The sequence below is a fragment of the Lagenorhynchus albirostris genome, chromosome 12 (assembly GCF_949774975.1).
Source record: "Lagenorhynchus albirostris chromosome 12, mLagAlb1.1, whole genome shotgun sequence".
In the NCBI taxonomy this organism is placed as follows: domain Eukaryota; kingdom Metazoa; phylum Chordata; class Mammalia; order Artiodactyla; family Delphinidae; genus Lagenorhynchus; species Lagenorhynchus albirostris.
The window spans coordinates 77,030,881-77,054,139 of NC_083106.1; the positions used below are offsets into that span (position 1 = coordinate 77,030,881).

General features: G+C 42.6%; 1 protein-coding gene across 4 annotated transcripts in view; it reads left to right on the forward strand.

Annotated features, from left to right (window-relative positions):
• Positions 1–23,259, forward strand: part of FILIP1 (filamin A interacting protein 1) — a 192,433-nt gene that overhangs the window by 123,598 nt on the left and 45,576 nt on the right. For all 4 annotated transcript variants that reach the window (XM_060168334.1, XM_060168332.1, XM_060168331.1 and 1 more), the window contains 2 exons: positions 3,131–3,304; positions 11,582–11,760. In XM_060168334.1, the coding sequence (XP_060024317.1) occupies positions 3,131–3,304; positions 11,582–11,760 (353 nt within the window). The remainder of the gene's footprint in view (positions 1–3,130; positions 3,305–11,581; positions 11,761–23,259) is intronic.

A 23,259-nucleotide genomic window follows, 5' to 3' on the forward strand; every position in this document is an offset into this window, starting at 1 on the left:
CAGAGCAGACATGTTAAGTGCTTTTGGTGCTGAATTGGCCTAAAGTAGTGGTTTCTAAGTGCAGCTCTGCTTCATAATCACCTGCAGAGATATTTTAAATCACAATTCCTGGGTTACACCATCAGATCTGCTGATTCAGAATTTGTGTTTAGCACAGCAGTTGGATGATCTTTCCAACCATCTGACCGTGTCACAATCCCGATGCTTAAAAATTCCAAGGCTTCTTGCTGTTCTGTGATAAAATGCAAACTCACTGCCTGGTTTAGAGGCTTTTTATGAGTTGCCCGTTGTTTATCACTTCGGCCTCCTGTGGCCCCAGCCCATGCATCTAAATCTATTCAGTTTGGCCTTTGCCTACAGGTTTCCCTTGGCCAAGAACACTCTTAGCCTAGCTCCACCCCTCTTTCTCTGGCTCAAGTACTTATTGTGAGATTTCGGGTCACTTTCTCCAGGAAGCCTCCTCCGTCAGCTCAGATGCAAGTCAAGTGTACTTCTGGACCAAGTTCTTAGCCCCCCGTATCTCCTCCATCCCAAGGTTTGTCATGTTATAATGTAAGTGACTTTCAACTGATTGTCTATTTCCCCCTAGACTTCAATGCCTCAGGATGCAATTATATCTCCAGTACTGAATGTGCACAAATATTTATTGAATGGATGATGGGATTCAGCCTTCTTTTGAACTATACCACTTGTGTGGGCTCCACCTGTCCTGTGTCTGTCGCCCCATCCCTACTTTCACAGCAAAGACCAGATACCCACCCTTGACTTTGTGAGACGGATCACACACTCACCTGTCGGGCCCAGGCTTTGCACAGCGGCCCTCTGCTGCCCCCCTGTGTTTGGAATCAGCTCCTTATGCAGCCAGTTGAGACAACCCCTTGCTCCACGGGGTGCAGTTTCAATTCTGCAGGCACATCTTTGTTTTTGGCGTCCGTATGTCTCCCTTGGCACAAAGGGGAACCAGGTAGGATGGAAGAGAAGGCTGTGACCCCTCTGTGTCTGTTTCTATACCCTAAGCTCCTATTTATTCTCCTCCATCACCAGGACTAAGTCAGTTGAACATTTTCATTGTCTCTTCTTCCTGTGACCTCCTTTTCTCCCCTTTCTAGAGCCCTCTTCAAAGTATTCCTCCCTCTGTGTCCTTTTACATCTACGTAAATACAGTGGCCTACTTAGCAGCTCCCCAGCACCCTAAGACTTTCCTTGCTTGTGATAAAGCTTCCAAGTGGTGGCGCAGTGGTTGAGAGTCCGCCTGCCGATGCAGGGGACGCGGGTTCGTGCCCCGGTGCGGGAAGATCCCACATGCCGCGGAGCGGCTGGGCCCGTGAGCCATGGCCGCTGAGCCTGCGCGTCCGGAGCCTGTGCTCCGCAACGGGAGAGGCCACAACAGTGAGAGGCCCGCGTACTGCAAAAAAAAAAGAAAGATACCAATAATATTTACATATTTTTAAAGTGGTTAGCTTAAACTTTTAAACTAAAATAGCTACTTATTTACAGTTGCAAAGCTCTTTGTTTACATCGTCTGCCTGAAGACTGAGAACAATGGACATACCTTGTACTCCTTCCATACAGGGTCACCATACACAGATGTGGAGTTGTGCCTTGCATAGGGGTGCCTGGCAGAGGGACTGAATAGGGGTGAACTACAGCCCACTCTTTGCTCCTTAGGTGGGCTGCACTCTGACTGAGGGTTGTGTCTCCTGGAAGAAGCGGGTACCTCCTTCTAATTTGCACAAAGACACTGTACAGCTAGCCTGACTCTGTGTCTGCGCTTCGTCCTTTCGCCCTGCATGGAAACACATTGCCTTTCCATTCGACTATTTTCTGACTTTAACTTTCTTGCTAATTCCAAACCACTGGTTGCTTCAAAATCAATATTTTCCATTTTTGTCTTGAAAGGAGCACATGTATATGTGGCAGAGACAACATAGGGAAAATTTGCAAATTCCAGTCCAGTGACATTTCTGTAATAAATTCGTCTTTAGCCATTTGGAATTAGATGAATTTGGAGACTACGAAAAAGCAATAAAAGTGAGAAATCTCAAGAAAGACAAACTTTATAATGGGTCCTGTCTCAGGGCTAACTAGTTAGCTCCCTTGTTTAGAATACTGTGATAATGAGCCAGGTTTATGATTTAAAACCCCCAGTTAGCATAACACAGGGGAAAACTCTATTCCATAGTCGCAGACTGAAATTCTATCGCCACCAGTGTGTTCTTTGGTACAAGTTGGGATGAAGTAAGGGTACTTCATTCTCATCACCATTACTGGAAAAACAAGTATACAACCAGATGGGAGTACGTTTGGTCAAAGTCAGTTCCGTCATAACTACAAAGTTCATCATTCCTCATCAGTAGAAAATACATCCAGATGTATTTGCATTATGTGATGGGAACCACAGTCAATATGATTGAAAACCTATAATCATGTGGTTTTCTCAAGAGCTTCAACAAGACACTAAAGTTTTGCTAATAAACCAAAAGAACAACTCTGACCCCACCAACCTGACTCTGACTGGCAGTGTGGATATTACAGGAGTTAAGTTTCACCTTCAGCGGGAATTAGATTGAGAAGCCCAGCCCAGCACCATGAGAGCTCCCAACCATGTGTTTCTGTGCAAAATGAATCACTTGATGGGAAACAGGAAATCACTAATAAAGGCTGTTTTTGTTAATTATACATGGAGTTAGAACCGGCATAGGGGAGAGCAGGGGTTTTTTTAAAGCCAGATTTGAATACTGTATATTGAGGGCATAAACAGAAAACTAGAAAACTTTAAATTGTCATTGACCTTATGTGCACTGAAAAAGGGCTAAGTGTCCCCAGGAGCAGTCCTCCCCCTTCTCAGAATCACTGCTACTTAGATCAAGCACTTTTTATGTAGTTAATATTAGCACAAACCCTTTTTCTGCTTGCCGGCTTCCTAGCAACCTGAAGCAGAGTATCTGCTTGCCAATCTGCTTTTGGTAAAAAAAAAAAAAAAAGAAAAAAAGAACAAAAAACACCCAGTAAATTTGCCCATAGCCCTGACGAGACAGGAATATATTCAATAAACTCCGTGTTGATTTTGTGAGCCCGGCATAGGATTTATGTTGTCAACCGTCTGACCTTGCTGCACTTTCCACCACAGGCCAGGGAAGATGTGATCCACATGCTGAAGACGGAGAAAACCAAGCCTGAGGTTCTGGAGGCTCATTACGGGTCTGCGGAGCCGGAGAAAGTGCTGCGGGTCCTGCACCGAGATGCCATCCTGGCCCAGGAGAAGTCCATAGGGGAAGATGTGTATGAGAAACCCATCTCAGAGGTAAAAACATACCCCGACAAGTCCCTGAGAAGGAAGCCTCAGAGGGATGTCTCCACATCCTTCCATTTTACACGCTTTAACGTTTTCTTTCAAAGGCAAGCATTTTATGATGCCCTAATATAGAATTAAAGTATAATTAAATAATTCAGAATTACTGTGGATACATTTCATTGATAAGAATTGTAGAAGTATTTCCTTAAATATACTTAAAGCCTGAAATATGTTTCTCATGTGATTATGATAGTTACCTGCTCTTCAGTCTGTTATTCTTTTATTTCTCTAAGAAGGGATATGTGTAAAAATTTGAGGTGCTTATGGGTTTTAGCATTGAATTTTCAGATTATTATCAAATTGGTAGCCTAAAATTAAACTGATTTTTATTATTGATATTTATGGTTATAAAGCACTCAGTTTTGATATCTTATAGACCATTAAAATGATCTCATGTGAATGGCTAAAACATAAAAGTTGAAGCAAAATCCCAATGGAAGGCTTCGGGCAGTTCTTTAAGATGAAAGGGAATCTAATAGGACAATATTTAATCATTTTTATACAAGACTGTATTAGGAACTATCAACTATTGTTGTTAATTACCCATGATATTACATGTTAAAAATACTCTCATATCATCGTAGAAGTTCAGTGAAGAATCAGGGAACCAGTTGATGGATCTAGCCATACTGACTCTTCGGAATTCATGTTAAAAAAAAAACATAGCTATGAAATTAGTATCATAAATGAATAAAGAAAACAGAAATGAAAAGTGCAAAGCAATTTATTGTAATTTAGCTTAAGACAAGCCTCTGCAGCAGCTCAGCTTGACAGATCTCAGAAAGACCTGCTTTAGAAAGTATTCACGCCAGATTGACAGCCCATAATTTTCTAATTTCTGCAAACAGGATGAACTGGAGCTCTGTTCTCATCTTTTCCTTAAGCATTAAGAGTAATTATCAATATGTGATAGAATAGAGTCAACTGGCTGAATCCACTTTCATGTTTGAGATAACCCACAGTTATTAGCTGCCTGTAGCTTTGGGCAGGTCACTTCAGCTCTTTAAGCCTTAGTGTTCTTCTCTGTCAGGTGCACATCTCATAGCGTTGTGAGGATTAAATGAAGCAACGCCTGTAAAACTTTTAACATAGTGTCTGGAACATACTAGCTACTCAACAAATATCAGCCATTAGTATTTGCTGGGAGCTGAGGGTGATAATTGCTCACACTCTTATTTAGTTCCAAACCTGGAGAGACTCGAGGAGTAAAAGACATAGAGAGGTCAAAATATCGTTTTTTTTGTTTTGTTTTGTTTTGTTTTTTTTGCGGTACGCGGGCCTCTCACTGTTGTGGCCTCTCCCGTTGCGGAGCACAGGCTCCGGATGCGCAGGCCCAGCGGCCATGGCTCACGGGCCCAGCCGCTCCGCGGCATGTGGGATCTTCCCAGACCGGGGCACGAACCCGTGTCCCCTGCATCGGCAGGCGGACTCTCAACCACTGCGCCACCAGGGAAGCCCAAAATATCAGTTTTATATTATTATTATAATCACCTGGACTGAAGAACTTGGCTTGGATAAATAGTATCATTTGGGCTTCTTAGTTCTTTTCTCCCAAGTTAGAGCTTGGTATGACCTCTCAAGGAAGAGGTAGGTCTGCAGATCACACGCATCCAGAATCACTGCCTCTGACCCACTGAGTTCTATGGACAGTACATAAAGGAAGGCGTTTCCAACTTACCTTCAGAAAGTAGGCCTAACCCAAGTAGACAGAGGAGCAGAGCAGAAAACACCCACCTTTCTTTTGGGTTGTCCTGTTGGAGTTCGCTTAAGCTGGGCATGCTTCTTGGTTCCTTTCTCCCCTCAACTCAACAATCTGAACAGTTGTTCCTCCCTTGGGGAGGAAGGAATAAGGAGGTAGAGGGAAGGACAGAAGCTACTTTTCCCAACACTGGCAAAATGGTGAAGTCCTGCTTTGTGAGAGAAATAGAATGCTGAAGGAGAAAAGATTTCTTCCACCATTTACAGATTTTTGGTTTCTTAATCCTTTGGGCTTAATAATCAAGTTCCTGTTGCTCAGGAGCAAGAGAGTTGCTTCCAAGTTCATGATGTAAGAATCCCATATATCACTGTTCCATTAGCCTCCTGGTATCATGAGAAGATAGTCCAGCTCTTGTTCCTAGAAGCCATGCTGTACCTCAAGCCAAAAATCACTGCTGCTTATTCCAATTTTCATCCCAAATTAGGCCCAGCTAGGTCATCCAACAGAACTCACCAAAGGTTAAGCAGTGAACCCAATATGGTGGACCCCCCTCTCTTGCCAGGTATCTGGGGAGAAATTAAGCAGCAAATATTAAATCGCCCTGAACTTCCTTGTAAACTAAAGTCTGAGATATCAAAATTCATAATTCTTAAGCAAAATTGCAAAGAAATTAAGGGTTCAGTTTCTTTCCTTCCCAAATTCTTATTCTGCTTAGCCTTAGCCAGAAGGATCTTAACCTTAGGCATTTTCAAAGTTGAATTAATACATCCTGAAGTCCTTTATTTCTGTGTTTACTCAAAGAGTCCAAAGATTATTAGGACACGTGCAGTTATCATTGTACCAACCTCACATTCATAAATTGTTAAAAATGCAAGAAAAGCCCCAGCTGCAAGGTCCATTTTTCTCAAGTGTAATATATTCCTTGACCTCAGGACTCAGCACAAAGCAGGCTCATGTCACCAAGATCAAGGCAGAGACTTAGAGGGTGTCTGAGGGAAGGAGGGTGGATAGAGAAAATCTTCAGGTACAACAGGATGCCAGTCAGTGTGGGGGCACTTGTCCCCATCAGACAGAGCCTGCTGCCATCAAGAGGCTAATAATTATGGGAAATGGCGAATCCTGGGTTGGGTGGAGGAATCTGTTTCATGCATTATCCTTGCCCTCAGTGAGTGGCATTTGAAACCTATCTGTCTTTTTGTGAAGTTTAGGGATTTGCGGTGGTGACGTCCTCCATGCCTAGGTCTTGTTTTAGGTGCTCTACTTTTCCACCTGCATATTTTTATTTATTTATTTATTTTTGGCTGCGTTGGGTCTTTGTTGCTGTGCGTGGGCTTCTCGTTGTGGTGGCTCCTCTTGTTGTGGAGCACGGGCTCTAGGCGCACGGGCTTCAGTAGTTGTGGCACGCAGGCACTGTAGTTGTGGCTCGCGGGCTCTAGAGTGCAGGCTCAGTAGCTGTGGTGCACAGGCTTAGTTGCTCCCCAGCACGTGGGATCTTCCCGGACCAGGGCTCGAACCTGTGTCCCCTGCATTGGCAGGCAGATTCTTAACCACTGCGCCGCCAGGGAAGCCCCCACCTGCGTACGTGAAATCTCTTGAATCTTTTTCTTTTTTCAGCCATGATGTCCAGGCCTAGGAAACCCATCTTGTACCAGTGGTTTTCATTACTGCCCCCTTGTTTCGGTGTGGTATTACCCCTTCCCGCAGGTGACCTTCTGAAGCCTGTCTGCCTTGGGACCTAGTGGGGACCTAACCTTACCCAGGTGACCGTTCCTCAGAACTTCGCCTTCCCTCGTGTTTGAACTCTCTAATTCTTGGGTAACTTGTCCTACTCAAGGCAACAGAAATGTTTTCTTTTGTCACAACGTTTCCTCCAGTAGGAAGGCTCAGCTGAGTTTTATTGTTATTGTTGTTTTTGACTAGTTTTTCAAATGGCCCCTTCTTTCTCTATCACTATTTTAGGGATCGCAGAGTTTTTGTTTGTTTGCCTCTAACTTCCCCTGTGCTTTCAGACCCAGACATTTGTTTTCTGAATATTACCTTCCGTATTGTGTAGTGTGTGGTCACCCTCAGCGAGAAAAGCAAAACCAAGGAGTTATGAGTCTGCCAAAAGGATCCTTTGTTCAACACAAATCTTATCTACTTGTATGTTCTTGAGTTGGATGATCTCCTGAGGAGTCTTTTCCCGTCACAGCACACCGGTGTTTGGACTGAATCTGCTGCTGTCCTGCCTGAATCCCCTTTCGTTTGTCATCTTTCCTTCGAAATCTACGTCTCCAAGTTTCTGGAGCATGTTCGCTCAGGGCCCATCCACCATGGCTGACACCATGAAAATCACCCCAAATTGCTTTACATATCCTACCCTGATCTCAGATTTTAATTCTTCAGCATGTCTATATTTTATGTAACCGCTTTGAATGGCTGTTGCAGTCTTCAAGAGAAAGGGCCCCAACTGATCTCATGAAGAACCATCTGCAGCCTGACAGCATGTTCCTCAAACGTTTCCTTGATCCCGACACCCTCTTTGTGGGGCAGTCACGCTGCTCTGCTCTCTAGGCTCTCCTGTCTCTACCTCCTCTGTCACCCATTCTGATTCAACAAAGACTAAAATCTCTCCCTTTTTTTTTTTCTTATAGTCCTATCTTTAAGGGCACTTAGATCCATTTCCCTTTTTGGTCTTTCCAGTTTGGTCCTTAAGGCCTCATGTTTCCTCTTAAGTAGATTTCTCTCTTCTCAAATTCCTTAATATTTTTCCCATTAGCTCTCTGTTGATAACAGAGCTAAAATCATTCCCTAAACCATGATCCTTTTGTCTGAAACATACTGAAATTTCTCCCCATCTCAAGTCCCTGAACTTCTTCTCCACCAACTTGATTCAGGTACACTCTTTCCTTAGTAAATTTTGGCCTTTGTTGCTATGATGGTCTCATTCAATTTTCCTTCCACCTCTGTCCAAGTGGGAGCTACATTTCCCAAGTAATAGGTGCCCATTTCGCTTTCACTATTCCGTAGTAAGAACTACCATTCCTCTGTGGTTGAGCCACAATTTGGAGCCTGAAAACCCAAAGCCATGGGACACAGTATACATGATTAATGAATCCGCTGGGAGGCGGTCTTCAGAGTCTCTGGACAAGCCCCACAGATCCAAGAGGTCAGCCCACTTCAGTGCTCTCCTAGGAGCTCAGTGCAGTTCCAAACAAAATAACGAGAAACAGGGTCTGGCACAGCTGATCTGTTGCTACCTATGTTAGTTCTTACATCCTGAATTTAAAACTGAAAACTAGATCCTCACACAGTAATGCTTTATTGCCAAAGAGGAATTCACTACCTTTGCAGTTTAAAATCTGGTCCGCAGGGCTTCCCTGGTGGCACAGTGGTTACGAATCCGCCTGCCAATGCAGGGGACACGGGTTCGAGCCCTGGTCCGGGAAGATCCCACATGCCGCAGAGCAACTAAGCCCGTGCGCCACAACTACTGAGCCTGCACTGTAGAGCCCACGAGCCACAATTACTGAACCCACGTGCCACAACGACCGAAGCCCACGCTCCTAGAGCCCGTGCTCTGCAACAAGGGAAGCCACTGCAATGAGAAGCCCGCGCACCACAAGGAAGAGTAGCCCCCACTCGCCGCAACTAGAGAAAGCCCGCGCGCAGCAACGAAGACCCAACGCAGCCAAAAATAAATTAAAAAAAAAAAAAAAGAAAGTCTGGTCTGCAGTTCTGGGTGAAAAACACAGCTCACACACCAATGTGTCAGCATCCTTCCGGATGCATGAAAGGACGAAAAGACTGTCTTCCTGATTATGCAACCAGTGCTGAGGTCAAGCTGTACTGGTGTAGGTGAGGTGAACACAGCCCACAGAGACAACAGCAGCTACTCCAGGAGCCTAGTCCCAGCACGGTAGCTGCTGAGAACAGCCAATCTCAAAGGCCCACACGGACAGAACATACTAAAGCTAGGGCCTAGCAGTCCTACCTAGGCTGCCCTGGAACAATTAATATCAACATATGCTGTTTTTCCTCCAGATGCCCCTACAGTGTTTCTCTCTCTGGGTATCTCAGTCAACCATCCAATTAATAACGCCCCCATCTTTGCCTCCCGAGTTCCTTAAACGGACTGAGGGATAACTGCAGGAGTCTGACAGATGACTTGAAACATTAACTTTATTATTGGCATAAATAGGTAGATGACCACCACCAGGTTCCTATTACTCTCTCCTAGACTCTGGAGACAGCACCTGAGGGAGAATACAATGTACCAGCTTATGGCAGACAGAGTAAAAAATAAGAAATGAAAAGGCAGGGCTGTTCATGCCCAGCTCGTTGTCCCAATACAACCTTTAAAAACCATTCCTTCCTCAGGGAGGAGAGGGTCAGGGTATCAGAAAAGAGGCAGAAGTTGCTCTTGCAAATACTCTCAAAAGGAGGGAAGGCCTTACTTTACGACAAAGTTAAGAAGGATCAAAAAGGGGAAAGAGGGCTTTCCTGGTGCCGCAGTGGTTGGGAGTCCGCCTGCCGATGCGGGGGGCGCAGGTTCGTGCCCCGGTCCGGGAGGGTCCCGCGTGCCGTGGAGCGGCTGGGCCCGTGAGCCATGGCCGCTGAGCCTGCACGTCCGGAGCCTGTGCTCCATGGCAGGAGGGGCCACATCAGTGAGAGGCCCGCATACCACAAAAAAAATAAAAATAAAAAAATAAATTAAAAAAGGGGGAAAGAGCTGCTCCTTGCACATTTCTGATGATGTCCCATCAATGCTTGACAAATTCTATAACATATGGTGAAAATCACACTTGTGGAAAAATGGAGAGTTCTTGGGGAGAATATTTTGTAACAGCGAGTTATTCCAGTGAAAAAACCTCTTGTATAGACTGTCCCATTAAGACTGAAGTAATTTATCAGAACACATAAAAGTACGATTTGCCTCCCTGATGATCTCAGGTATGGCTGGCCAACCTGGGCTTCACCAGTCTGACTGGTCACCTGTTCTTAGGCAAAGGGGGTGGAGGTCTAATCAGAAGGCACTGAGGATTATGGGGACAGAGGTGGAAGGAAAATTGAATGAGACCATCATAGCAACAAAGGCCAAAATTTACTAAGGAAAGAGTGTACCTGAATCAAGTTGGTGGAGAAGAAGTTCAGGGACTTGAGATGGGGAGAAATTTCAGTATGTTTCAGACAAAAGGATCATGGTTTAGGGAATGATTTTAGCTCTGTTATCAACAGAGAGCTAATGGGAAAAATATTAAGGAATTTGAGAAGAGAGAAATCTATTTAAGAGGAAACATGAGGCCTTAAGGACCAAACTGGAAAGACCAGAAGGGAAATGGATCTAAGTGCCCATTATCTCTTTTATTTTGGGCCCCATAAATGATTCATTCACAATGAAAATATAATACAATTGTACAGGGAACCTCAGAGCCTCCTTATGACTGAAGGGCAAACGTGCAACATCAGGGGAGTAGCTCTGAAGCTGATACCCAGGGAGCTACTCCACTGAGTCTTACAGAGTTGGCTGTGGGATTAAGAATGGATTCTAAATATATCTGATTCACCTAGAGCAGTGGTTCTCAACAGGGAGGGGGGCATGGGGACTTTTCCTTCCAGGAGACATTTGCCAACGCCTGGGGATAGTTTTGTCACAACTGGAGGTGGCAGTACCGGCATCTAGTGGGCAGAGCCCAGGGATGCTGCTGAGAATCCTATAGTGGACAGGACAGCCCCTCAAATAAGAATTACTTGGCCAGAAATGTCAGTAGTGGTGAGGGTGAGAACTCCTGCACTAGGGTTTGAAGAGGAGAGTAGGATAGGGAACTATCAATATTGTAAGACTGGGTCCAATTTAACACACATGTACTGAACACCTACTTTCTTCCAGGTGCTGTGCTATGGACCAGGGACTAAAAAGATGATCAAGGCATATGGTCCCTTAAAGATCTTATAGCCTGGCTGGAGAAACAGACACAAAAAGCCCTGTAATAATATTTGATGAGATCTCTTTTAGTTTGAGATATGTGCGCTCTGCAAGTTCTGAGATTCTCCCTATATTTAGTACCTCCTGAAAGAAGAGGATTGTGGGTCCTTCATATACTTTTCCTAGAAATGCACTTAACTGCAAGCCTTAAAAAAAAAAAAGGTTGCAATGAGGATAATTTCCTCCTCCCGGGGGAGGAGTTTGGTGCGGGCTGAGCTCTTTATTTTTCTGAGATTAGGCCAGATGCTATTCTCTTTCTTTCTGAGTATAGGGCTTCACCGTCTCATTGAAACAGTGAGTTTGCTCTCCTGAAAGGTTAGGAACCACACATATGTTCACAGAAAAAAGGCCAGAGGCCAGAAATTACTGCAGCCCTATTGTGGCTAGTTCATAAATGCAACTGGTCTAGAGAAAATGATGGCATGGGGAAAATGGCAGAGAAGAGCAGATTCCGTGTCCTCCCCTACAGGTAATAAATAATTAGACCAATGCAAATGAATTATTTCGAGTCCTCCATAAATGAAATAAAGTATTAAGCTCTTTCCCATGTTTGTGTCCTCAGCTGGACAGACTTGAGGAAAAACAGAAGGAAACCTACCGGCGCATGCTAGAGCAGCTACTGCTGGCCGAGAAGTGTCACCGGCGCACGGTGTACGAGCTGGAGAACGAGAAGCACAAGCACACGGACTACATGCACAAGAGCGACGACTTCACCACCCTGCTAGAGCAGGAGCGGGAGAGGTAACTGCGCACGCGCGCCCCGGAGGGCCGCGCTCTCGTCCTGCCCCTCCTGCCCTGGATCAGATTTCCACCCGTGACTCCGCGGACACGTGCCCGGGGTTTAATTCCTAATTTCCTAACGGTTTGCAGAGAGTGAGACAGACTTTGCTTGGAACTATTAATGTGAGCATGTTGGGGGTTCGTATAAATACGGCAACACATTCCCACTAGGATGTGAAAAGCCAGAAAGCCACAAACTAAGGGAGCTTCTGTTTTAACTTGATCAACGAAGCATTTCCGTTTGAAAAGCCTCTCTACTAACTGCCTTCTATTAGAAATAATATACTTTTTCTCTTTGGGATTAAAATGCACTTATTCAGTGAGACAAATTATCACCATTTTAAATGAATCCTATTCATTCTTAAAACAGGTATAGAAAACCTTACTACTTGGTTGTGTATGAATTACTTAATGACTAGAGTTACCTGCTTAACTTTTTCAGGGTTGCATAACTCTTAAAACTCAGTGTAAAACAAAACAGAACAAAAATTCAGCGTTGAGCCTTGAACACTGTAGGTAGTTTTCTCAGACCAGGGATTAGCACCTTTGAAGCAGAGACTTCAAATTGAAACACTTTGTGATGAGCTCTTTGATACTCTCCAGTTTTTCAGCATCTTCTTTTTAGCTTATTCTCTCCTTTTCCTCCCCTCAGCTGAATGGTTACATCTGTGAATTCCACAGTCTTTGAAACCAATGACATTGAATCCCGATGCTTTGAGTTACCAAGCGTGTCTGCTTCTGTGTTTAGGACTTGCAAATTAAGAGCCATTGGGAAAGAGCTTCGCCAGTCCCAGCTTTGCTATATCTAGTTACAAAAAGGAGATCTGGTTTTCCCAGATTAGTTTATTTGCCAGAAAAAGTTACCTCAATAGGAAAGTAAATAAAAGCGTGAAACAACAGGTTTGTGTTAAATTTTTAAGTTATTGGTAATGTTTACTTATTATTGGACTTGGTACATCTCTTGAGGAAGGAGAAATGGAAAAGGAAGCAATGGCTGGAGTGTTAGGTACAGTACCCTCCACTTATGGTTTCTTTAAGTCTGTCTTCTGCTGCTGGAAGCTCAGGTTTATCAGCTTCTTGTCTGGACAAATAGATGGTCCAATTTGATACTTTGGGGCAACCAAACAGTGAGAATAAACTCTACCCCCGCAACCTCCGTGAACTTTCCGACCTCAAGCATAGGTATTGCAAACAAGGTTTGAATGACCGTGTAAATTACATATATCTAGGTGTCCTGTGTTGGAATGGGGTCAGGTAAGAGTAGCAACTTGTTTGATATTTCTTTAAAAGATCTGAAATCAAATAATTTTAAAGAACCAGCTGTGTGAATTAATATTTTCTGATCACTTTGTAAATCATTTGGTCTAGAACCAGATAGGTCTGCCTTTTCTACAATTTCCCACCTAAGCTAAATGACTGAGGTGAATTCATCTACAGAGTGGTAGGTTTAAATGAAGTATGTGGATGGAGAGACTGTACTTAACCAGCTGTTTCTTTTTCTTTCTTTTTTGTTTTCCTAATATTTGTGTACTGTGAGAATAATTAAAATAATAACACTCGATGGAGAGCTCTATAGTTCACAAAGTACTTTTATATTCATTATACAACGAGCCTGTCCCAAGTGTACTTATTTACTAACTTCATGTTGACCAATTCAAGACTAACAATTCCAATCCCCTGCCCTTCCTCTGGAGTTGTTTAATTTTACTAGGGCAATTACACAACGATTTCTCCTGAGCAAAGCGCTATGTAGGAGGTTTTAAAAATCAAAGCAGAATTTAAAAATTATATATATCATGATGCTTTTCATACTTTGATCAGCACCGTTGACATATGTCACCAGATGTACATGTTTTAGATAAGAATCTTTGACTCACTAAATAGCCAACCACTTTGAGACTCTGAAACAGTAGTTTCGACTCAACAGGTTATACTTTAGTGCTTTATATATTTTCCTGTCAAAGTTTCTGCCCAGGCCACCCCCCTGACTGACCACCAGTGCACATGCTGTGGGCACGTGCTGACCGACGCTCATTATGCTAAATTAGACACCCTCACTAGGACCCTGATAACTGAAGCTGGCATCGCTGAATTTCTCTGCGTTCTGATCTGAGGCGTCCACGGTGACTGGCTTTGCTGAGTTCCCTGGGCAGTGAAGCCTTTAGGATTTTCTCAAAGGTCAGGCCTGGGCCTCCCGCTGCCCTTTGGAAGAGGCCCTGCTAAATCTGCTTTGGGTTAAATCCTCTTTTTGAAGTAAGCGGTCATAATTAGATGTACTTATGGGGGCTGGTAGTTTGCTGACCGCGGGGCTTTCTTTCCCGTGGGCAACGTCGCCAGGGGCTGGTCCCCACCAGGACCTGGGCCATGGCTCAGCCAGGCCCCAGCGCCCCACTCGGCCGCAGCCCCTGCAGGGGAAGCTGGGCTACTGCTGATAGAGAGCTGGTTTTTCTGAGCCGGAGTGGGAATTCTGGCATAGACTATTCCAAGTCCTTTGTTTGCCTCTTTGTTTTGCACTCCCTTCCCTCTTTCTCCAGAAAAGTCCCTTTTGTGAAAAAAAAAAAAGAGAGAGAGAGCGCCAAGAGCTTTCCTTCAGAAACATTTCCCTTTAATTCTCCTGTGAGCATGAGTGAAGGAAGGAAAAAAGTGAGACGAGATAAGCCCAAGTTGTTTGTTCCCTGTAATCACCCAGTTTCTACTGGGGGTGTGACTCTGCAGGCTGCCTCTACCTAGACAGCTTTCTGATTTGGTGGCCATGGGCGGACGGGAGTGCAGACCCAGGGGACCCTCCACATGTGCAGAGCATCTAGGCTCCGTTCTCTACACTTGTCCTGCTCTGTAAGGGTTTCTCACGCCCTCTGGAAAATGGTTAAAGGTAATAACAAGGGACCCAGGCAGACAGGATCAGTAGCTATCCAGATTCAGATATTTGATGAAACCAGAAGTCCTTGGTTTTCAAAAACAAGCCTTGGTTTGACTAGTATTGCAAAAGACTTCTGAGTTCAGCCCTTTCAAGTCCCTCATCCTACAGGTTGGGTAACTGAGGCCCAGAAAAATCATGTAGCTCAACTAAGACGACAGTGCAGGCCACTGGTCCAGCACTGTTGTACAAATGAGTCCCTTGGGCAGAATGTCTTGTTTTATGTTTTCTTCGTGTGTGTGTGTGTGTTTGTGTGTGGGGGGGGGGGGGCTCCCAACCTCCAAGCTCTTACGTCCAAACTATGACACAGAATCTTAAAAGGCATTATGATGGTTGTTGGGAGGATATAAACAGATCTATTTGGACCACTGGTGTCTTTCAACTGTCAAGACTGGAGAAGCTTTGGAACAGCATCTGCTGGAAGGAGCAGCCTGGGGACTTGTTTTGGAGCGGAGTTGGAACAGCACACACAGTGTTCTACTTCTGTTGCATTCTGATGGGAGGCTGATGGTAGTTATGGGGGAGCTAAATAAAGCACCCCTCCAAGCTACCTCCTTGTTATGGCCACTCACCTAGACCCTGAAAGTGTAAAAACTAAGCAGAAGTTATTTTTCACTTTTCAGGAGTTGTTAAATTCATCCTATATAAAAACTCCACAAATTAAGTGCCTAAAATGGACAAAGTATTGTTCTGGGCTTCCTTTATGCTAAACCAAAAGACCCATCATAATGTGTTACCATCATTTACTGCTATTTATTTTTACAAATAGTTGTATTCCCAAATTAAAAAGTGGAACTAGCATGAAAAAATGCATTGGCTTAACTAGCATTGTTTAAAATATAGATGAAAATATCCTTCATTGCAGTAATTAAGATTAGATAAAGAAAGCTCCCTTTCTAACTAACTGCTATATTCTGTTTGGTCCATATTTTGAGTCAACTTGACCTTAAAAGGCATAATTCTGAGCACATGAGATCACCTTCAGAGTTTATGCTTTATTCTCTGTATGAACTGCAAGACATGTAATTTTAATCTTACACTTTCTCTAGGGCTGCTTCAAGAATGTCAGGATAGAGAGAATACAGTTACATCAAAAAGTGCTTTGGAAAGTAAAGAAATATTTGAGGGGGATGTGTGTACGCATGTGTGTGTGTGTATGTGTGTGTGTGTGTGTGTGTGTAAATGATGTGGGGAGGACTGTCTAAATCTATAACTGTAGATATAGATTTGAAAGCTTTTGGATTCTATAGGCTCAGCGGGGACTACATAAATAATTACATCATCATATAATATTGCAGCAAGCCTTCCAAGTATAGGGTCATTTTTTAAAAAACTACAAACCAGCATCTCGAGAGAAATCTCTTAACTTGTGAAGCAAAGAATGCAGGAACAGGGGCTTGGTGGAGGGGAAACTTTCAAGCCCCATTTTGGTATTGTTCCTTTAGGCCTGGTGGCCTGTGGGACAGGCTGCACCATTGCACTTGCCTGTGGCGGGGATGACCGGTCAGAGCAAGTTTGTGAAAAGTTGCTCTAGCGACCTGGGATCCTGGGAGATATTCTTGGCACACTTTATAGAAAAAGGTGCACATCTGGTTCCCTGGCATATTTTCCCTAAGTTTCTCAGATTTAGATGCCTTATCTCTAAACTATCGCAATAAAATGGACTTTTCTCATTGGTAGCGCAGAGAAGCACACTAAAGTACTTTGTAGAAAAAGATTGCTGCTGATGTGTAAATGATCAAGTCTGATCGTGCAGAAAGTAATCAATAGGTGGAACATATCAGCAGGAAACAACGGAGGCCTCTTGTCTGTGCTTAGCCCTCAGCTACATGCTGCTCACTAGCTAGACTAGATTTCATTGACCCCCCCCCATACGCTGGACAAGTACACATCTGGTTTAATCCTTACAAAACTGTATGAAGTATAGTTACTATCCCTATTTAGAAGATGGGAAAGCAGGTTAAATTCCTTCCACCAAGGTCACTTGCCAACAGTTAATTGGAAGAATCAGTGTTTGAACTGAGCTTCCTACAGTAAAAACAACCAACCAACCAAAAAAAAACCTTTTCCGCTTCCAAGTTCTTACCTTCTGATTGAAATGAACACTTCATTTCTCCAACGTTTGGAGGAAGAAAAGATGACTTGAAACGTTGGCTCTGTGTATGGCACATCCATTCTGTTTGCAGGTTCAGGATTCGAATTCACAGACTTTACCTGTCATTGAGATATGCCACCTACTATCAATATCCTGACCAAGAAAATTGCTGACCAAGAAAATTGCAGGGAATAGACAGCTTCTAAGAAAGAAGAGGAATTAGAATTCAGAGACTCAATCACAGAAAGAATACGTTTTACGGTTGATTTTCTGAAAGAACGCCAGGATCAAACTCCACCTTCCAATGGCTCTCACCCTTGCAATTTGCAAATCCCACTTCCTACTGGAAAATGTGATTGAAATGAAGGAGCCTGAGGTGATTTTGATTTTGCATAGCTAGGGTGTTTGTGTTGGGGGATGGGATAGGTGGGGACAGTGTAAAGGAAGTGATGTTATATCTTACCTAAAGGGACCAGGCAATCGGTGACTCAAAAAGATAGCTTCCCAAAGTTGGAAGATGGGAGTTGGAAGACAGTTGGTCCTCTTAAAAGACCCAGGATATTAACATATCTACTATCAGCACTGTAGAACTAGGAGCCTGCTACTCATTCTTAAGTAGACACCCCCTGGATGAAATATGAACGAGCCCATTAAAAATGCCCTTGATGTGGGCTTCCCTGGTGGCGCAGTGGTTGGGAGTCCGCCTGCTGATGCAGGGGACACGGGTTCATGCCCCGGTCTGGGAAGATCCCACATGCCGCGGCGCGGCTGGGCCCGTGAGCCATGGCCGCTGAGCCTGCGCGTCCGGAGCCTGTGCTCCGCAACGGGAGAGGCCACAACAGTGAGAGGCCCGCGTACCGCAAATTTAGGAAAAAAAAAAAAAAAAAATGCCCTTGAGGTGCATTTCACCAGATCCCATCTGTACAAAACTGCTGAGTCTTGGGTGGGTATAATCTTTTTCCCAAGCTTTATAGTGTTCTCATTCTCAAGGTCATTGAGTTAGCAAACTCTGATCTAAGATTCTTCAGAGTTTTATTAATATAACTTTTAACAGATATGCCAGGGAAGATAGGTTATCTGATCAACATAATTTTCTAACTAATCAAAGGTTATGATATGAATTAATTTACTTTTACTGTTATGGAAGATATTTCTCAAATACATTTTACTTTTTTAAGAAAAATTTTAATATACCACAAAATCCATTTAAGTCATATTTGAAGATTTCAGAATCTTGTAGTGCTGCTATCTGGGTGACTCTGTATGTTACAACCTCAGGGCCTATCAGATTATATTCAAATCTAAATGTCAATTATGGTTGTATTTTATTGTTGATAGGATGGTGAAGATGTATTCCGGATCTTAGGGCTTAACCCGGCTAACTGAGAATTTTAGTTAATTAGATTCAACATATTTGGACTTTTACAACAACAGCAACAGAACTTGAATCAGGAAGGACTCTGATATTATACAAAGGGGTGGGATAATAATCAAAGAAAATTGGCCATAAGAAAGGAATGGCGTTGAAAGGGAGGTCTTGCGAGACAACAGGCAAGAAACATATTTCACTGCTTAAGATTTTAGCATGTAAGAATGCCTCAGTCCTGGTATTTGATACCCCTTATTCTAGAAAAGTCCTAGGAGAGGTGAGACTAGAGGGCGGTATTTGGAATTTGAATGTGAGAGTTAAAGAGTGAGAGCCCAGTAGTGGGAGGTGGTCAGCTTGTCAGAGTCTCTCTAGTTCTGAACCAATCATTGGGGAAGGAAAAATGGAGAGTAATATAAACCCCAGATATATGGGTGTGAAGAATTTGAGAATGGAGCTATTACTAGCTAGAGTCCAAGGGTGTCTCAGTCTGCTTTGGCTGTCATAACAAAATAGACTGGGTGGCTTAAACAACAGAAGTTTATCTTCTCCCAGTTCTGTATGCTGGAAGTTCAAGATCAGGGTTGCCAGAATGGTCAGGTTGTGGTGAGGCCTCTCTTCCTGACTTGCACATGTCTACCTTCTCGCTATGTCCTCACATGGCCTTTCCTCTCTGCATGTACATGGAGAGAGAGATTCTTATCAGGCCTCCAATTCTATTAGATGAGGACCCTACCCTTATGACTTCACCTAACCTTTTTACCTCCTAAAAGCTGTATCTCCAAACATAATCACGATGGGGATTAGGCCTTCAATATATGAATTTGAGGGGGCAAATAGAAAAGGGCATGGCAAAACTTGTGGTTCTCCCTCCAATAACTCAAGAGCAAGAGAGTAAAACTTGGTATCTGACGTGTCCAGTTGGAGAGAGCTTGATATAGCTTCAGTATCCTGCAACCCTAAAGGAATATCTAGATTTTCCCTGTGCTTCTGAAGGGCCACGGGAATAGCTGATTCAGGGCTGGAATGAGAACAGAACTGTGACCCCTTTGGATCAGCAATCTGAGCAGGAATGCAACTGAGGCCAGAGACCACAGTGTGCCTCTCAGAGAATGCCAGTGTGGAAGGATGATGCCTACATGAGCTCCCCCCCATCCCTGATGGCCCCAGAACTCAGCCCCAACTCCAGAAATGGGATCCTGAAGGCCTAGAGTTAACCCAGAAGACCCCGACTTGACTGAGGAGTCTTTAAATTTACAAAGGAAAACCTTACTTGACTGAGTTTACCCAGAATTAACTAAAATAAAATAGAATGAGGCAGAGGCGGCGGTGGTGGTGGTGACCGCTAGCCAGTGTAAGATGACAGTGGCGCTGTTGGTGGCAGCAGGTGAGGTGGCTGGGCCTGGCCTGGTCCGAGCCGCCACTGCTGAAAGGATGACCCAAGCCAGGAAGCGGGCTGCTGAGCCTCGACGGCCTGCGCGCTTGTAACTGCCCCAGCCAGACACACTCCTACCCTTGACGTAGCCATCCTTCAGTGAACCTACAGATGTATTTTCTCAGGAGCTCAGCCTGACCCTACCTCAGTGATACAGGAGGAAAGACCCGCTGTTGTATTCCATAAATAAATAAATAAATAAATAAATAAATAAAATGGAATGGGAGCCCATAAAAGAAACCTAGAGATATAGAAATATGAAGATAATTGTATTTCTTGCACGCATGAGTTTGAGGCCTGCTGTTACTACCCCCTTCGTTAGTAAAATCATCCAGGTGTGTGCTAAAGAGAAATAATGTAGTATTGTGTCTGGTTCCAGAGTACTGAAGGTGTGCTTACTAATGTTTTGTGAAATTTAGAGGATCATCTGATCTAAGTCTAACCTTTCCAGCCAGTTAACTCTTTCCCTGGGTTACTCTAGCTACATGGTACCAGACCCCCTCAAGATCTGTAACCTAGAAACAGTTGTTTTCTCAGTCTCTTGCATTTCACTGGGAGCCAGAGAGCCTTGAATTCAAATGCTGATTCTGCCGCTTACTAGACGAGTTAGATAACTCCTGGACAGGTTATCTAACCTTTCTGATTCTTGGTTTCTTTATCTATAGAATGCGGATAACCTATCTCATAGAGTTGTTTATGTTCATGAGATAATGAATATAAAGCCCCTTCTACAAAGTATAGCATATACTGCCTAAAGGTGAGCATTTCTTCTGCTCACCTGTGTATCAAACACTAAGAGGAAAACTATGACGATTTCACTAAATCACAGTTTACATTTTCTCAGACTAAGATGTTCTGAGAACAATGCAAAGTATTGGAAAAGTAAACTATACTGTTGTCCCGGGGTAGTTGTTTTGTATTTAGATTGTAGGTAGACTCAGGAAAACTGAAAACCTACTACAAACAGAGAATTCAATAAAGTGAGGTGGCAGGGTACAAAACTACATAGAATCAATATTCAAAAATCAATAGTTTTCATATTTCCAAAAGACAAAATAATATAAACTATATTCAATATTAACTATCTAGGAATAAACTTAAGGATGTGAAAGATCTACATGAAGAAAGGTTTTTAATGCTACCTAGAGATCTGAAAAAGATTGAGACCAACGGAAAGGCTTACCATTCTAGGACTGGAGAACTCAACGTTGTAAAGATGTCATCTCCATGTATTAATCCACAAACTTAATGTGGTTCTAATAAAAACACCATCAGGTTTTTTTTTAAGCATCAGAACTAAATGAAGTTATTCTGAAGTTAATATAAAAAATACACAAACAAGAATAGTCAAATATTGAAAACGAAAAGTAGTAGAGAAGAAAAGTTTCCTATCAGGAAAACTAACAAACAAACAAACAAACAAAAAAACAACTCATTTTAAAGCCACAGTAAGTAAAACAGTGTGGCACTGGTATATGAATGGACAGATCAATGGAGCTGATATATTTCTAGAAATAGATTATAGTAGATATAGAAATTTAATATATGTTAAAGATGGCATTCTAAATCAGTTGGAAAAAGCTGTGTCTCTTAGGAATGGCTATTATTATATTCATTTTTATGTATAGGATAGGTAATTTATTTGTAGACATGGGGAGAGTTGCCCATATTATAGCCAAGGCTATTTTTTTCTGTCCTGACCTATGTCAAGGGAAGATTTAGCATTTACTTTTTAAGTTTCCAAAGGATAGATAAATCCCATGTAATAAAAAATTATATTTGAGAAATAAAATATATAGCAAGAAAGTGATGACTTACTTTCTACAAAAAAAAAAGCAGTATTATGATTTTTAGCCACATAAAATTTTATGAGAAGTAAAATATGTGGTAACTATTGGCATCCTTTGGAAGAAAAACTGCTATAGTAACTTTGCTGAGGTCATAAATTTACAGCCATTTTTCTATAACTTTGTATATTTAAAAAATGAATACGTTAAAAAGAAGTGACAACACATTTTATATAGTGAAAAGATTAAAAGCTTAAGCCCAACTTGGACAGATTTACTAGAATAACCTGGGGAATAATTATTTTCTTTCCCCAACAGCTGCATAAAACAATGAGAAAAACAACTATTCTAAAGATTTGTACCTAGTAGTGTATCAAATTGAGTGATTTAAATGCATGTATTTTTCAGAGAAGTTATTATGGGTTATTAAATGGAGTCCAGATACAAATTCACTTATTTAGAAAGTCTAATGCAGATTGGCTTATAATTTTTGGATAAAAAAGTTGATTGTAAGTGGTACAGTGTATGTATGAAAATAAAATTTCATGCCTATCTTCACAGTTAATCAGAGAGCTCTCAGGAACTAGAGCAGATGGTAAGTTTTAAGAAACACACCATGAAAATCATTAGGAAATAACAAACAGCCCAGCTAGAATGGAACTTTAATTGACAAATTTTCAATCAGTAACTATAGCCTTAGACTTCCCTGGTGGCGCAGTGGTTAAGAATCTGCCTGCCAATGCAGAGGACACGGGTTCGAGCCCAGGTCCGGGAAGATCCCACATGCAGTGGAACAGCTGAGCCCGTGTGCCACAACTACTGAAGCCCGCGCTCCTGGAGCCTGTGCTCTGTAACAAGAGAAGCCACTGCAATGAGAATCCCGCGCACCCCAACCAAGAGTAGCCCCCGCTGCTGCAACTAGAGAAAGCCCGCCCGCGTGCAGCAACAAAGACCCAACGCGGCCAAATAAATAAACAAATAAATAAAAATTAAAAAAGAAAATAACTACAGCCTCAGAGTCTACCCAAGTGACAAAAATACAGTGAATTTCCTAAGGTAGTGACAGACTTTTAAAAATGATTTCTGATCTATCAGTACACTATCAATTGTAATCCAGGCGGTTGTAATGCCAGGCAATTGATCAATTCTGACAGGCATTCTGTATGTTAGAAAATACAAAAACAAAATCTCCTGTAGATTTTTTTTTAGTTAATTGACACATTAGTGAAATATGTAAGTTCCAAAGAAAACACCGGAATCCAGGTTGCAAAAGCAACTGGGTTAAAAGTGAACATTTCTAACAACTGATTGGCTGTTTTTGGTCCCCAAATTTCAAACTAGTTGAATTGAGTTTTTAATTGAGCTGATAGTTTATTTCAGCATCATGGATAAAATAAGGTATTGAAAAGTAATACGTAAGATTATTCTGGAATGAAAAGTCTTAGGAATGCTGCCCTAAATTGGCAGCCATAATAAATACCAGGCAAAAGGGTTTTTTTGCACAAATTCATACACCAAGAAAGAGTTAAGAAAAGAAAGTGCTGGGAAAATGTGTTGTTTCTTAGCACCTACAATGAATAATTTTTACTTTTTTTCCAGGATGGAGGAAGGTACTCAGATTAGCATTACAAATCCTGGATTTCAGAGAGGGACTTGGAACTTGGGAAGGTGTGTTTTCAGTGGTTGGAGGTTGTTCCTTTCTGGCTTCTTGACCAAGTGTACCCTCTTTTTCCAAGAATGCTTGTGTTTGGAAAGTACTTCATGGAGGTGAAAAGTTTAAACAGAAAAGATTAATCAAAGGTTGGGGCTTTCATGCTCAATGCATAACATATTCAGCTCTTGGATGAGAACTCTTAGCTA